This window comes from Stylophora pistillata, chromosome 3 (genome assembly GCF_964205215.1).
Source record: "Stylophora pistillata chromosome 3, jaStyPist1.2, whole genome shotgun sequence".
Taxonomy (NCBI): domain Eukaryota; kingdom Metazoa; phylum Cnidaria; class Anthozoa; order Scleractinia; family Pocilloporidae; genus Stylophora; species Stylophora pistillata.
The window spans coordinates 13,903,483-13,917,907 of record NC_142521.1 but is presented as its reverse complement, the minus strand read 5'-3'; the positions used below and the strand labels follow the sequence as shown (position 1 = coordinate 13,917,907).

At 38.0% G+C, this 14,425-nt stretch overlaps 1 protein-coding gene across 2 annotated transcripts; it reads left to right on the top strand.

The window, feature by feature from the left end:
• The first annotated feature begins 20 nt into the window (after nt 1-20).
• On the top strand, nt 21-9,012 carry LOC111342065 (sodium-coupled neutral amino acid transporter 7). 2 transcript variants are annotated; one of them, XM_022949098.2, is made up of 9 exons: nt 21-270; nt 557-913; nt 2,593-2,791; nt 3,315-3,441; nt 4,072-4,164; nt 4,394-4,460; nt 6,906-7,168; nt 7,993-8,192; nt 8,819-9,012. In XM_022949098.2, the coding sequence occupies exons 2-9, from the start codon at nt 578-580 to the stop codon at nt 8,980-8,982; spliced, it is 1,449 nt and encodes a 482-aa protein (XP_022804833.1). In that variant the 5' UTR covers nt 21-270; nt 557-577; the 3' UTR covers nt 8,983-9,012. The 2 variants fall into 2 exon arrangements, with proteins under 2 accessions (XP_022804833.1, XP_022804834.1); XM_022949099.2 differs by having other exon boundaries at nt 21-313.
• Nucleotides 9,013-14,425: the final 5,413 nt, after the last annotated feature.

The window sequence follows — 14,425 nt, the reverse complement described above, 5'->3', positions numbered from 1 at the left end:
GGTTTCGAGAGAAGGGGATTCTGTTCGTCGACTGTTCTTGTCCTAACGTGCATTATCGCGCAGCTTTCTCAATTCTTCGTTAAATCTCATCATCTTCCACTGCAACAAAGTTACTCTCTCACCATTTCACTCGCCTGAGAAACGTAAAATGGTGCAAGAATGGATGTGGATATTACGTCATGGGCACAATTGATCAACACCCTTCCTTTCTCCTACTGAGTTTACTGCGACAATAGACCGTCCTATTTCAATTGTACGACTTTCATCTCGGTAGACCACATTTAATGTTATTTACTATTCGTTATTAGACAGAGTAAGTGCTTCATTCCTTCATTCACTCGAGAGATCTTAAATCCTGCGAAGGGAAATTTCGTGGTTCCGTAAATCTTTAACTAGTCGACGGGATACCGGCTCATCTGATTTACCGGCTGAACCGGATACATTGTCGATCCACGTGCAGATTTGTTTAATATAGAAATTATTGAAGCCAAAAATAGTTACCCAGAAAACACGAAACAGCGATTGCACAATATTCACTTGTCCTTTGTGTCTTAAGAATTCGTGAGCCCAAGGGAATATGACCCACAGCCTCGATTTGTCGGAACAACAAGCTCTTCTTGACAAAAGGAACCTACAAGGAAGGCGCTATGAAAGTCCATACTACAGTGGCAGTGAAGTAACGATGCTTAATCAGCCAGGTGCAGCAAGTGATCTAGACACTACTTCAAGTGTTGGTGTGTTTAAATCTCGTTCAGTGATCCAACCACCGGCTGAAAATCATTACACGGAGGGTATACCCATTTGGAGAGCAGCTCTTTTGGTGGTAAATTCAGCTCTTGGTGCTGGAATTTTGAACTTTCCTCAAGCATATGCAGAATGTGGAGGCATTACCACCGCTCTTACGGCTCAAATGGTGAGCGTTATATTATTAGCGATGAAAACGATAAATCACGTTATATTATTAGCGATGAAAACGATAAATCACGAACCTGATTTTTTTACATTGATGCATTGGGCCATTCCATTGAGAATCTGCACCCCCCCTATTGAAGGCTTTCCTGTAACACCCCTCCAGAAAAGAAATTTTTTAACCCCTTCAGAATTGCCTGAAATTACCCCCTTCAGAAACTACTCGTGAGAATTTCTGTCAAGGGTACTTTATGGCGACCCCTCTCAGAAATATGGTTCAACCCCCCTAAGAAAAAATATAGCATTGACCCCCCCTCCCCCTAAGAAATCCCAGGCCTTCAATAGGGGGTGCAGATATTAAATGGAATGTCCCATTAACATGCTATCATCAACTTAAATTAAAATAACCCTTTTTTTTCTGTCTCAATTTTCTTGAGGGACTCGTATTTTTCTTCGTCCTACATCATCTTTTTAATTCAGTAACAAGGCTCAAAATTCGTCATCTTCCACATTTTCCTACCACAAACAATGCTTTGAACATGTGTAGTCCAGTGGTCAGTGCGCTGTACTCTGGGTCAGTTGGCCTGGGTTCAAGTCCTGGCTGGGGCTTGACATTGTGTCCTTGAGCAAGATGCTTCACTCACGTTGCTTCGTCTTCTCGGATAAGACATAAAGCCGGAGGTCCCGTCTCCTGCATCTATCAATTAGTTAATTTCGGCAAGAGACATTAAAGAACCCACATCACAAGATAACTGTGATGTGGTCTGGCCTGTTTACTGGGAATTGCCTGGGGGAAGGGAGCATCTTCAACTTCCTTTGATTCGTTGTAAACTGCTACTAGCAGTCTGGCAAAGTCCCCCGCATAGTATTGTAAGAATGGCCCTGAAAAGCCCCGTGGGGAGTGGTCATCTAACCCATCCATCCATCCATCCATCCTGGCTGTACATAGGGTAGGAGTAACATAGGCCAATAATAGCATAGCTCACCATGGTGTCTTTTTGTTGCTCAGTGGTACAAAGTCTAAAGGCATAATTATGGTTTCATTCTTAATGTCAAACCCAGATTTTTGCTTTGTTCCATACTAATGACAAGGCAAATAACTTCTTTCCTCATCATCACAGTTGTTGTGGTGGTCTTTGCAGCTAGTTTATTTGTACCAAGGTGAAAATATGGACATAGTGAATGACCTGCAAGCAACCTTTAAGCTCATCAAAGGAAGGTGTTACATAGCTGTTTTGAGGTTACCAAAACCTTTAAGACTATCAGAATATCTCTTTTCTTCAAATGTAGAGGCATATTGGCTAAATAATCAGAGGCTTGTGCCATGATCTGCAATTTCACATTAAAAAGGCAGAGACCAACAGAAATCATCTCCCTGTATTCTGTGCTGTAATTTTAATTTTTCACCATTGTTGTTGTTTCTGTTCAAAATTGCTCCTACCTTTTAGATCAAGGAAGGAATTTCACCACTTTGAACTTTCTTTATGCTGATTGAGTGTATTCTTGCCTGGAATGTAATCTCAGTGTAGCATAAATCACATGGCAAGTGCAAACTGAAAAGTAAAACATTATACAGTCTGTTGTTAAGCAAGCTGCACAATGTCCCCTCTATTGGTAAGTTTCTATTTGATGGTGAATCAGAAGTCTTGTAATACTTTGTTGTTAATTTTTTATCTTTCACAGTGTTTATTGGTGTTTATTACGGGAGCATTCCTGATCCTAGCATACTGCGCTGAAAACCACGGCTCACAGAATTTTCAAGAGATAATCCGTGAGGTTCTTGGTCCAGGGGCATACATTATAACGCAGATAGTCATCATGTTGTACATGTTTGGTTCTACTGTGGCATATATGATTTTGATTGGTGATCAACTGGAGAAAGGTGAGTAAATTGATGTGTCACATCCGAGTCATAAGTGATTTCCTTTTCATACTGTTATCATGGCATTAAGCATGGTTTTGATCCTTTTGCTTAAGACCATAAATGAAAATGTTCAGTGATCTAATCATACCTTTGGGTACAAGGGCTGAATTTTTTCGTTAATGGGTTATGTCTTTGTGGCAGACAAGATGGCCACCTGTGTTGAGATGTTAGGCTTCAGGACATTATGAGATTTGGTCAAATACTAGCATACCAAAAACAATTTTTATTGGCACCATGCAGAGACTCGAAAAAGGTTACTATGGAGACTCAATTTATTGTACAATGCAGTGTAGGAGAGCCTTCACACTTCATATTTTTTCCCACTTGAGTGACAAATGTACCCAATACAAATATAAAATATGTATATGTGCGTAGTCAATTTCTTATAGAATCAAGGGTCTCACTTAGCAAAACCCACAGCATGCAGGATGGAGCATGCACCTTAGGTGCTAACACGACACTTTTTATTTTACATTTTTAGTTGGAGAGGCTATTGACTCTTCGCCTGGCTGGTATTTAAGTCGGGAATTTCTCATGTGTGCCATGTGCATTCTCTTCCTCTTGCCTTTGTGTCTTCCAAAAACTTTGAAAGTTCTCAGTTATTCAAGGTATTTTGATTAGGACGACCTTGACCCAGTTGTTCAAAGGGCGGGTATAACGCCACATTAATCAACAGATGGATTAGTGTTGATCTGCCAGTTAGAGATTTATCTAGTATAGATGGCATTCATCCTATCCAGCCTTTGAACAACTGGGGCATGCATGTGTTTATTTGTGAATAATTTATAGTTGAATCAAATTTTGTGTAAGCTGTTGTCAACTTGGGTTGTAGAGTTCTTGTTAATTTTTGCCCTCTGGAACTTGAAGCGGGGTTTTGTTGACTCCTAAAAGAAGCAAGAGGCAACTGAAACATGCAAATTTTGTACATGTACAAAATGCATGAAAAGAAATTTGTCTGGTCTATGACAATCATTTTTTACCTCTTTCCCTTCCACTTTTTTGTGAGTGTTAAATTATCTCAAATTTTACTCTGAAGTGACGCTTTAAAGACACGAGGCAATACTTTTTTAGGTAATATTTACAAAATTGTCCAAATGCCGTAAAGCCTCACTCAAAGTTGGCAAGTTTGGTTTCCATCAATTACATGCTTACAATGTGTCATTTTAATTCAGGTATTTTATTTGTTCACCTATTTTTGCATTTTTTTGGTGACATGTTAATGTATCATTTATTTTCAGTGCTCTTGGAACAGTTGGGGCACTTTTTGTTTGTATAGTAACTGCCATAAAATACTTTGAAGGGCATCACACTGATAGTAAAGAATATGAAAAGTAAGTATTGTAAGTTGCTTGTTGAAAATAATCCACTCTTGTTTTGTTTTTGTAGAAGTTTGGTCTGCGACTGTTCTACTGAAAACTGCTCTTATTATTACTGTTGGTAACAATAGTTGGATTGATGACATAAAAAGTCTTGGCATGCACCCTTCCTGTAAAGAATTTTATAAGCTAGTCATTAGTTTATAGTTAGTAATGAACCAGTAATTCTGTTGTCATTCCTTAGGAAAGACCCATCTTGGAGTTGGACACAGGCCTTTGCTGCCATTCCTATTATTTGCTTTGGTTTTCAGGTTTGTTTTAATTTAAGAAATCTTTGACATAATAATTTTTTTTGTTTTTGATTGGGTGTAATACATTATACATTTGAATTTTTCGACAAATTTGTGTATTGAGATACAATGCAATATGTGAAGTTCGTATATTGTGTACTGCGGTATTAGATACATATGATGCACGATCCTCGCAGTAGATAGCGCCATTTAAGCAATAGCGAAAATCAGACCTGAAAAAAAAAAAAAAAAAAATCAGGCCTGTACGGGCCTGATTTTTTTTTCAGGTCTGATTTTCGCTATTGCTTAAATGGCGCTATCTACTGCGAGGATCATGCATCATATGTAAATTTGTGTATTGCAATCTAACTGCAGTAGTTGTTAGAAAAATCCTAGCACTTTGATTTTCAACCACTCAAGCACTTGATTACCCTTCACTGAAAAATTTGGATATATCCACAAAGTTGAAATGGTAAATTGGCCACCGTAACAATTACAAAAGCTGACGTTTCGAGCATTAGCCCTTTGTTGGAGCAAATAGAGGAATTGTGGGTTGTGTGTGCTTTTAAAGGCAGAAAATGTAGGTCCACCGACGTAGTCTCCCTCGCAGCCATTTTTTGTGGATGTCACGCAACACTCCCCCAAAAGAACGGCTGCTGACAACCGAACTACATTCCTTTCTCCGAATTGGCCAATCACAGCTCGGGTTCCATTTTCAGGAACCTTTTCGCGCCAGACTTGCCTTTTGAGACTCGTCCAATCAGATATCGGTTTCTATTGCGATCCTCATGTGGAGAACACAAGACAAATGGCGGTGCTTGAAGGAGCTTTTCGCAAAGCGTCGTCAAAGTTCAAAATTTTCGAGCTTAAAGCTCACCAGAAGCTTGCAATTAAAAAAGTTTTAGTCGAGAAAGAAGATGTTTTTGTTAAGTTGCCTACAGGATCCAGGAAATCGTTAATATATCAAGCACTCCCGCTCATGTTTGACCATGTTACCGATGAAAGTGGTCATGTTATTGTTATTGTTGTTGCGTTGTACCAACGTGCGGAAACACTCGATAATTTAGGCCAAATTCCTGTACTGGTGATAACAAGCCACAAACATAACTAATCGGGTTTGCTCCAGCTAGCAGCGGACTTGCAAATGAAGAAGTACAAGTAGTGTAGGAGAAGTTGGCCGACCTAAATTGCAGTGTTCTCGAAGCTTCGCCCGGTTTGTTGACGGCAAGCACACGCTTTTTTCCTCCTGATCTCCATCTGTAGGTCGAAGCAAGCATTTAGCCCTTGGCCTAGATTGAAAGGCGTCTTGTATTTCCTTTTGATTATTGATGTAATTTACTGTTTCTTATATATTCTGACTTTTATAATCTGTAGTAACCTCTTGAAATAGTGCGAATAAAGAGTTTCAGTTCAGTTTTTAGCGTCTTCTACTTTCTCAGTTGCTCGCTGAAACTTCAACAACCGCTCAAACAATCTAGTGTTCATGTCGTTGGCGTAGCAGTTGACGTCTATGTTAAGCATAGATTCTATAATTTCAACGAAATTGTGAGAAGTTTTCCCAAAAATATATATTCTATCTTTACCAGGGCACAACGATGAACATGTGAAACATTTTGAGTTCTCATCGAGAAATTTCTTCAGTGTTTCTCCCAACATCCACATTTTCGCGTGAAACCCTACGTCATTCAGATTTTCTGGTATGTGATTGGTCTGTTCAATAGACCGCGACCAAACCGCAAGGACAATAAGAAAGGAATGTAGTTCGGTTGTCAGCAGCTGTTCTTTTGGGGGAGCGTTGCGTGACATCCAAAAAAACAGCTGTGAGGGAGACTACCACCGATGCATCCCCTAACAGTTTCTTTAGAAACTATCAGTGGAGCCTTTATTCACTTCACTGAAAAAGTTTGCTTTTCTTGAAAGTCACACAATGCCTTTGGAAAGTCACTAAATGTTATTTTAGAAATGTGAAGGGAACAACGAGAAGAACATGTATACTGAAGTTATGATAATTATACAATGTTAACATGCACGAAAGACATGAGGACATCTCTTTGGAACAAACTAGCTAACCTTTGTCCCATTATCATGACCAAAAATAAATATAGAAAGAAAGAGAAACAAATGTTTGTTTGGTATCAGGCAATTTGTCTGAATGCTCATCATACAAAAAGTGTCTTAGGCTTTCCTTGCAATTGTCTGTTCATTGGTTCACGTCTCCATTTTTGTAAACTTACCAAATTCCCATTTGAGATTTTTTTCCTAACTTGGAGTTTTTTTGTGTATTTGCTCTGACGAAGGGCAAAAGCTTAAAACATCTTCTTTAGAAACTCTCTATGGTGGCCAATTTTCATGATCAACTTGGTTGATAAAGGCAAACTATTCTGTTTTACCCCCACTAACTCATCATTATGTGCAGTTCTTTTGAAACTTACCCTCTCCTTTCATTTGTCTTTGCTTTGTTTTTAGTGTCACGTCCCTTCCGTGGCTGTTTATGCAGAACTGAAAAGAGCCAGTGTACCCAGATTTGGCATTGTTGTCGTCATAGCAATGGCAATTTGCACCACAGCTTATACCATCACTGCATCATTTGGCTACTTAACATTTGGTACAAATGTTAAAAGTGATGTTCTTTTGAGTTACCCTCCTAATGACATTTTGGTCAGTATTGCAAGGGTCACAATATGTCTCATAGTTTTATCAACAGGGGCAGTTGTCATTTTTTGTGGAAGGTGAGATACTTAATTGCCAAATTTATTGAAATTTTTAATTATGTAAACATGACAAATGTTAAGAAATTTTTCAATTATTTTATTTTGGGAATGTGAAGACACTCCACAAAAGTTAATACCTGCAAAAGTTTATTGCGTCATGCTAATAGAGATACCTTATTACCTTGATTAAGAGCCCATGCTCTAATACTGGTACTCATCCTTCTTCAAACAAACGCCCACCCCCTAGACCATAATGTCAAACAAGGGTCCCTCTGGAATAAGTACTCTCCCATCCCTCCCCTCCCCTCCCCTCTCCTACCCTCCCCAACTTTCTCAAATAGCAGATATGCAAGGAAAACCTTTTTATATCACCTCTTTATTTCTAACTTTCTTAACCTCCCCCTGGATCAAGGGACCTCCTTCCAATGAGTGCCCATCCTTTTAGTTGCAATTTTCAATAAGTGTCCACACACTTACTCAAGGAGATCCTTTCTAACTTTCTCAGTTAGTAGGGATGTAAAGAAAACCTGTTTCCATGGCTACTTTTTTTTAATAATTTTTTAAACTTCAACTACAGAGCAATCAGTAGAGGAGAATGGTGAATAAGAATACTCAATTTTATAAGGTCGAAGTTGTTATCTTGATCCAACACCAAATTCTCATAACTAAATAACAAGGAAATATTTTGCAGCTAGAGGGGAGAATTGACAATCAGAACTTGGAAAACTTTCCAAAGAATACCCCTCCTTTTAGTTGAAATTTGAAATGATCACTGGAGGTTGAAGAGATTTGGAGAATTCCACATTAAAAAAATTGATGCTAGTCAAATTTGTTACTTACAGGAGCTGTTTGGAAGGTTTGTATTTGGCAGCCTTCAGAATGCCTCCAACTCTTGCTGAAAGATATGAAAAACGGAGAAGAATCATACAAACATTATTGTGGTTTGGGTCATCCCTTATTATTGCTGCCTACGTGAAAGACATACAATATGCAATTGCACTTATTGGGGGACTGGCTGCACTATTCATTTTCTTTTATCCAGGTGAGCAAAACCCTTAATGCCTAAGGCTTCTAGTTGCAATGGCTTTGGTCACTATTGTGACCTGAAAAAGTTTTGACAACTAAATTAACGGTGCATGGCCAATTTAGCGATCTGTGCTCAACAATTGTGTAACTTCCTCCTTAAGGACTGAAGTTAAAGCAAGAGAAAAGTTTTAATTAAATATTTCTTAAGTTTTACTGTTTTATTCTCTGAAACTTTGCTTCTTAAGTTGCCTGGAGTGAGTGATTGGTTGTGAGAAATTGCACAAATATCTACAAACAAAAGCCAGACTTGTTGAGTAGTCCAAGAGTTGTCATATGGTTTAGTTCTCATTGAACACTGTTGGGGGAATATATTTTTTTGTTTTTTTCTGGAGACCAGATTTTGATTTCTGGCAACCATGATATTTTTTTAGGTTGCCAAGTGACAACTTTCAAAAAAGCTTAACTTAGAGCACTGATACCTATAAATTGTATACTGAAACTATCATCAATTAAAACTGTGGTTAAAAGTTTGTATCTTTTACAACAAATAACGTATTGTACACTAAGGCACTTGTAACAAAGTTTCTGTGTGTGTGTGAAAATGGGCCTTTTCTCAAACACTATATCATGTTTTATTTTCAGGGATCTGTCTCGTTCAAGAGATGGTACAATATCCAGTTCTTACATTGAAAAGAAAATTATTGATTCTTTTGGGTCTCTGGTATGTCGTTGTTGGAGTGTTCTTATTTGCAGACTCTGAAGTGTTTGCCATTATGCAAGACATAAAAGCGAAAAGCTTGTATTGATTGCTCCGAGGAATAAATTGTAAATCCAGAGTTTCAGTGTCTTATAATATTGAGACTTTGATGTCTGTTTACCAGGGCATCACAAACTGACAGATGCAAAGGTTAGACAGACTACTTTGGTATGCCATGAAACAGACTCAAATCAAACTCTTCCAAATTTTTTTTTAAAAAGAAAATTGTGAATATACTGTGAAACTCAGAAGACTGTGAGTACAGAAACACACCTTTGGGATGTGATTGTGTTAAGGAAAACAAGCCAATCAGACACAGGAATTCTCAATTGTACACAATATCACTTATAATTTCATCTGAAGTTTTTTTTTAATTACTTACATACCCTCCTGTGATTGGTCGTAACACAATAAACATTCGAGACACATTTTAGGTATTATGGTATTCTGAGTTTCACAGTAATGTTAGAGTTTTAAATGAATCCATTCATCACGATCATGATCATAATCAAATTGTATAACATGTGGTCCAATTACTAATAAAATTAGTATCAAATTCATAAGGGGTAACAAGAAAGAAAAGGTGCAAGAACCAAGACCCTAATTCTAATTGAAGATGGCAGTGCCTAGGATGCTTATGACAGAATTCTACAATGGTAGCGATACAACTGGCGTTAAAAAGGAACTGCAAACTTTGAGACACGCACAGCAAGGGCATAGCTAAGGGGTCCAGGGTGCTGGTGACCCCCCCCCTCCTTTTTGTAAGCCTTTTTTTGTCACAATAGTAAAACACAGCATGGAAGTCAACATGACAATCTGGTGCGTACCCTCTGTTTGACACAGTGTGACCCCCCCCCCCTTTGAAACATATCGGCTATGTCCCTGTACAGAGTTAGAACAATCCAGTTTGTGATTAAGCAGAAATCAGGATTTCCAATTTGTATTTGTTATGAATTGTAGGAAGACCATGTGGAGTACAATAAACGGGACTATCAAGGCATTGGGTTAAAATAAGCAACTCGCAATCATCGTAAATACGCATCATATTTCATAATAAAAATGAAGACTAAAATGTTAGGCTCCCTTGTCATAATTACTTGATGTATAGAGTTTGCGAGCTAGAAAAATGATTATCAAGTTTAACACAGCGTTGTTTATTCAGTCGCTTTTTTTCGAGTATTTACCCGGGACAAAATTTTGTCGGCGGTGCATTTGAAGATTTGTCCGCTTCGACCAACCAGCCGCATTTGTAAAGTACTGGTGACAAAATTTATTCAATCAGAGCGCGACCCTAGCTAATCAGAATTTACTTCCTTTTATGAAATTTATCTTTTTAAAAAGATAACTGAATGCGTAATTGTTACGAAAATGCAATTCGGCCATAGTTTAGAGAACCGACCAAGCAAGAACCGAACTGCGAGTTCAACTAACAGTCAAATGTATTTGTATTGTATCTACGTATATTTATACAGGGTAGCCCAGTTTAGCTACTAGCTAGTTTAAATAGGGCCCTGTGAAACAATAACACCCACCCATCCCACCCCAGGGGAGGACATCCATCACACAGTAATCTCGTGCGTGGGAACTTAACGTCTCCTACCCCTAACCCTGCAGGAGACGGGGCCCACGGTTTATTCGTCCTTGTCCGAAAAGACTAGAATATCTATCCATTTCTTGATATTATAGAAAGGTAGCAAATTCTCAGTTATTTTAAGACCATGAGTATTGGTCCGGCCGGGGCTCGAAACCTCCACCTCCCGCACAACGCAATATCCGGCGCTCTAACCAATTGAGCTAACCGGGAGGGGAGGGGGGGCGGTAAAATCACGGGTATTTTACTCCGCAAGCGGGTAAGAGTAGAGCTAAACACCTAACTTGCAACCAACCAATAAAATTTACATTTCAGAGCTCTCCCTATGAACTACTGCAACCTAGTTAGTTTAAGCGGAGACGCAATCAGTATTCGACAGGTATAGTCAGGGAACAGACACCGGCGAAAAAAAAATTGTTTCGTTTAGCCAACGCCACAAAAAGGGCCTGACACTTCATCTTGGTAAAGGAAGCCTACTTGTCGCGCGCTCTTTACTTTATCATGGAAACGAGGCTGAGATCTAACTTGACCTAGCAATCAAAAATTGATGGAGATTTCGCAGCCAAGTGAGAAGATGTGAAGCATATGACAAGATGACACATGACTGTTGACGTCACCATTTTTGTCTTAATATCAAGTAGGTCATTTCAGCGCGCTTGTTTTCTTCCGATTATTCGATTTTTACGCTTACCTTGGTAAAGTGACCTTATTTGCTACTGAAATTCCGATATCTTTTTTATTGGTATCTTAAGCTTCATGGTGCAGACTTTAAAGAGGCAATCGTGAAGGGCAGTGTATTTTCGGTCTAATGTTACTTTGAATAAAAAATGTTACGTTCGTATCTTGCGTTCTTTTAATATTCTCTTTCAAATTAATTGTTACGTTAGTATTTCGCACACTTGAAGAATTCTTTCTTCTTAAACTGTTACGTAGGTATCTCGTACACCTTTGGGATTCTCTTTCATGTGATTGTTACCTTAGTATCTCGCGCACTTTAAAGATTCTCTTTCATTCGATTGCTACGTTAGTATCTCGTGCACTTTTAGAATTCTCTTTCAGTCGATTGCTACGTTAGTATTTCGAGTGCTCATTGGATTCTCTTTTATAGGATTGTTGCGTTAGAAGCTCGTGCACTATTATTTATTTATTTATTACAATTTAATGGCATTAATAGTAATACATAACAACAAAACTAATATAAATAGCCATACGGATAATCTGTAAAGGAGTCCAGGACCCCATAAAGAACAGATCACCAATGAATATCTACTAAAATAAGTTACAAAGTAAAGTATAAAATCAAAATAAAATCAATAGTTCAACAATAATAACTAATTTAATGCACGATCCAGTAAACATTTCTTGACTCCCCGCTTGAAAACATCAACACTTGCTGCCTTACGAGTATCGTAGGGCAAAAGATTCCAGGAGTCAACTATCCTGTGAAAAAAACTATATTTAAGTGGATTTGTTCTTGCATATTTCTTCTTAAGAGATAAATCATCGTATTTCCTAAATGAATAATGATCCGCATTAGAATAAAAATCTACGTATGAATCGATATTGATGTTACTTATTCCATTGAGAGCTTTATATAAAAAAGTAACATCAGCTAGAAATCTCCTATTTTCTAGTGACATCAAATTTAGCTTCTTTAAACGAGTCTCATAATTGTCCTCAGTCTTTAAAATGAACTTGGTTGCTCTTCTTTGTACTTTTTCAACTTTTTCTATGTTCCTTTTGGTGTAGGGTGACCATACAGCAGAGCAGTATTCAACATTCGATCGAACTAACGCGCAGTAAAGAGTTCTCAGAGTCGTAGTATCATCCAGACCTCTACAAGTCCTTTTAATTAGCCCTAACATTTTGTTTGCTTTCGACACAATAATATCAATGTGCGAGTTCCAGATAAAATTGTTTCGTTATCTCGTGCACTGTCTTCTAAGACTGATCTCTTTCTATCGATTGATACGTTAGTATCTCGTGCACTTTTAGAATTTTCTTTAATTGGATTGTTACGTTAGTCTATCGTGCACTTTTAGAATTCTCTTTAATTAGATTGTTACGTTAGTATCTCGTGCACTTTTACGATTTTCTTTCAATTGATTGGTACGTTCGTATCACGTGTACTCTTAGGATTCTCTTTCAATCGATTGTTACGTTAGCATATCGTGCACTTTTAAAATTCTCTTTAATTGGATTGTTACGTTAGTATCTCGTGCACTTTTATGATTTTCAATTGATTGATACGTTCTCACGTGTACTCTTAGGATTATCTTTCAATCGATTGTTACGTTTAGTATCTCGTGTACTTTAAAGAATCTCTTTCATTCGATTCTTACGTTAGTATCTCAAGCACTCTTAGGATTCTCTTTCAATCGATTGTTACGTTATAATTAGTATCTCGAGCACTCGATCTTAGCATTCTCTTTCATTAGACTGTTATGCTAGTATCTCGTTCGCTTTTAGGATTCTGTTTTGATATCGATTGATACGTTAATATCTCGTGCACTCTTCTCTTCAATTGGATTGTTACGTTAGTATCTCGTGCGCTTTCAAGATTCTCTTTCAATCGATTGTGACGTTCGTATCTCGCGCATATTCAGGATTCTGTCTCATCCGACTGTTTCTTTAGTATCTCGCACACATTTAGGATTCTCTCTCCCTACATTTTTACGTATGTATCTCCAGTGTGTAGTGTCTTAGGCTTTTTTGGGATTTTCTCTCATTCAGTTGTTACTTCAGTAACTCGTGCACTTTTAGGATTCTCTTTCATTTGATTTTTATGTTAGCATTTTCTTTGCATGGACGTTAAGGATTCTGTTTCATCCGATTGTTACTTTAGTATATCGCACACATTTAGGATCTCATGGTATTTATCATCTCCAGCATTTTTAGGATTCTCTTTCATGGGATTTTTACGTTAGCATCTCGTGCACTTTAGGGTTATCTTTCATGTTGTTTCGTTAGCAGGGGCGTGGCGTGAGATTTTGAAGGAGCCCTAAACTACGGGGGCCGGGTCTGGGGGCATGTTCCCCCAAACATTTTGAAATTTAGGGTCTCAGAAATGCCATTTCCAGCTATTTCCGCGAAACTTTTTTGAATAAATGGGACGGAAAATGCCGTAGTTAGTTGTTTATTTTACCCATCTCTAGAGTTTTCGGTAACCTTCAACGAAAAAGGGGGTAAAAAAAGGTACTGGAAAAACAAACACGCATGGTATAATTCAAAATTTAAAAATCGGGCCTATTTTATGGTAACTGTGACAAATGCTATAAGGGAATAAAAAAAATTTTTTTTCCAGATTTCAGCTGTACGCACGGGCTTAAGTGCGTTTATGGACGCTACGCCCCTGGTTAGCATCTCGTGCACTTTAGGATTATCTTTCATTAATTGGATTGTTACGTTAGTATCTCGATCACTTTAGGATTATCTTTCATTGGATTGTTACGTTAGTATCTCGATCACTTTAGGATTATCTTTCATTGGATTGTTACGTTAGCATCTCGTGCACTTTAGGATTCTCTTTCATTGGATTGTTACGTTAGTATCTCGTACACTTTAGGATTCTCTTTCATAGGATTGTTACCTTAACATCTCGTATACTTTAGGATTATCTTTCAAAGGATTGTTACGTTAGCATCTCGTGCACGTTAGGATTCTCTTTCACTGGATTGTTACGTTAGTATCTCGTGCACTTTAGGATTCTCTTTCATAGGATTGTTACCTTAACATCTCGTATACTTTAGGATTATCTTTCAAAGGATTGTTACGTTAACATCTCGTGCACCTTTAGGATTATCTTTCAAAGCATTGTTACGCTAGTACCTTGGACGCTTTAGGATTCTCATTTATTGCTTTGTTGCTTTAGTATCTCGCGCACTTAGTGATACTTCTCTAT

Coding starts and splice junctions, on each gene's coding strand:
- LOC111342065 (XM_022949098.2), top strand. CDS start 578: ATGACCCACAGCCTCGATTTGTCGGAACAACAAGCTCTTCTTGACAAA. Junction 914..2,592: donor CCGCTCTTACGGCTCAAATG/GTGAGCGTTATA, acceptor TATCTTTCACAG/TGTTTATTGGTGTTTATTAC. Junction 4,165..4,393: donor GATAGTAAAGAATATGAAAA/GTAAGTATTGTA, acceptor GTCATTCCTTAG/GAAAGACCCATCTTGGAGTT.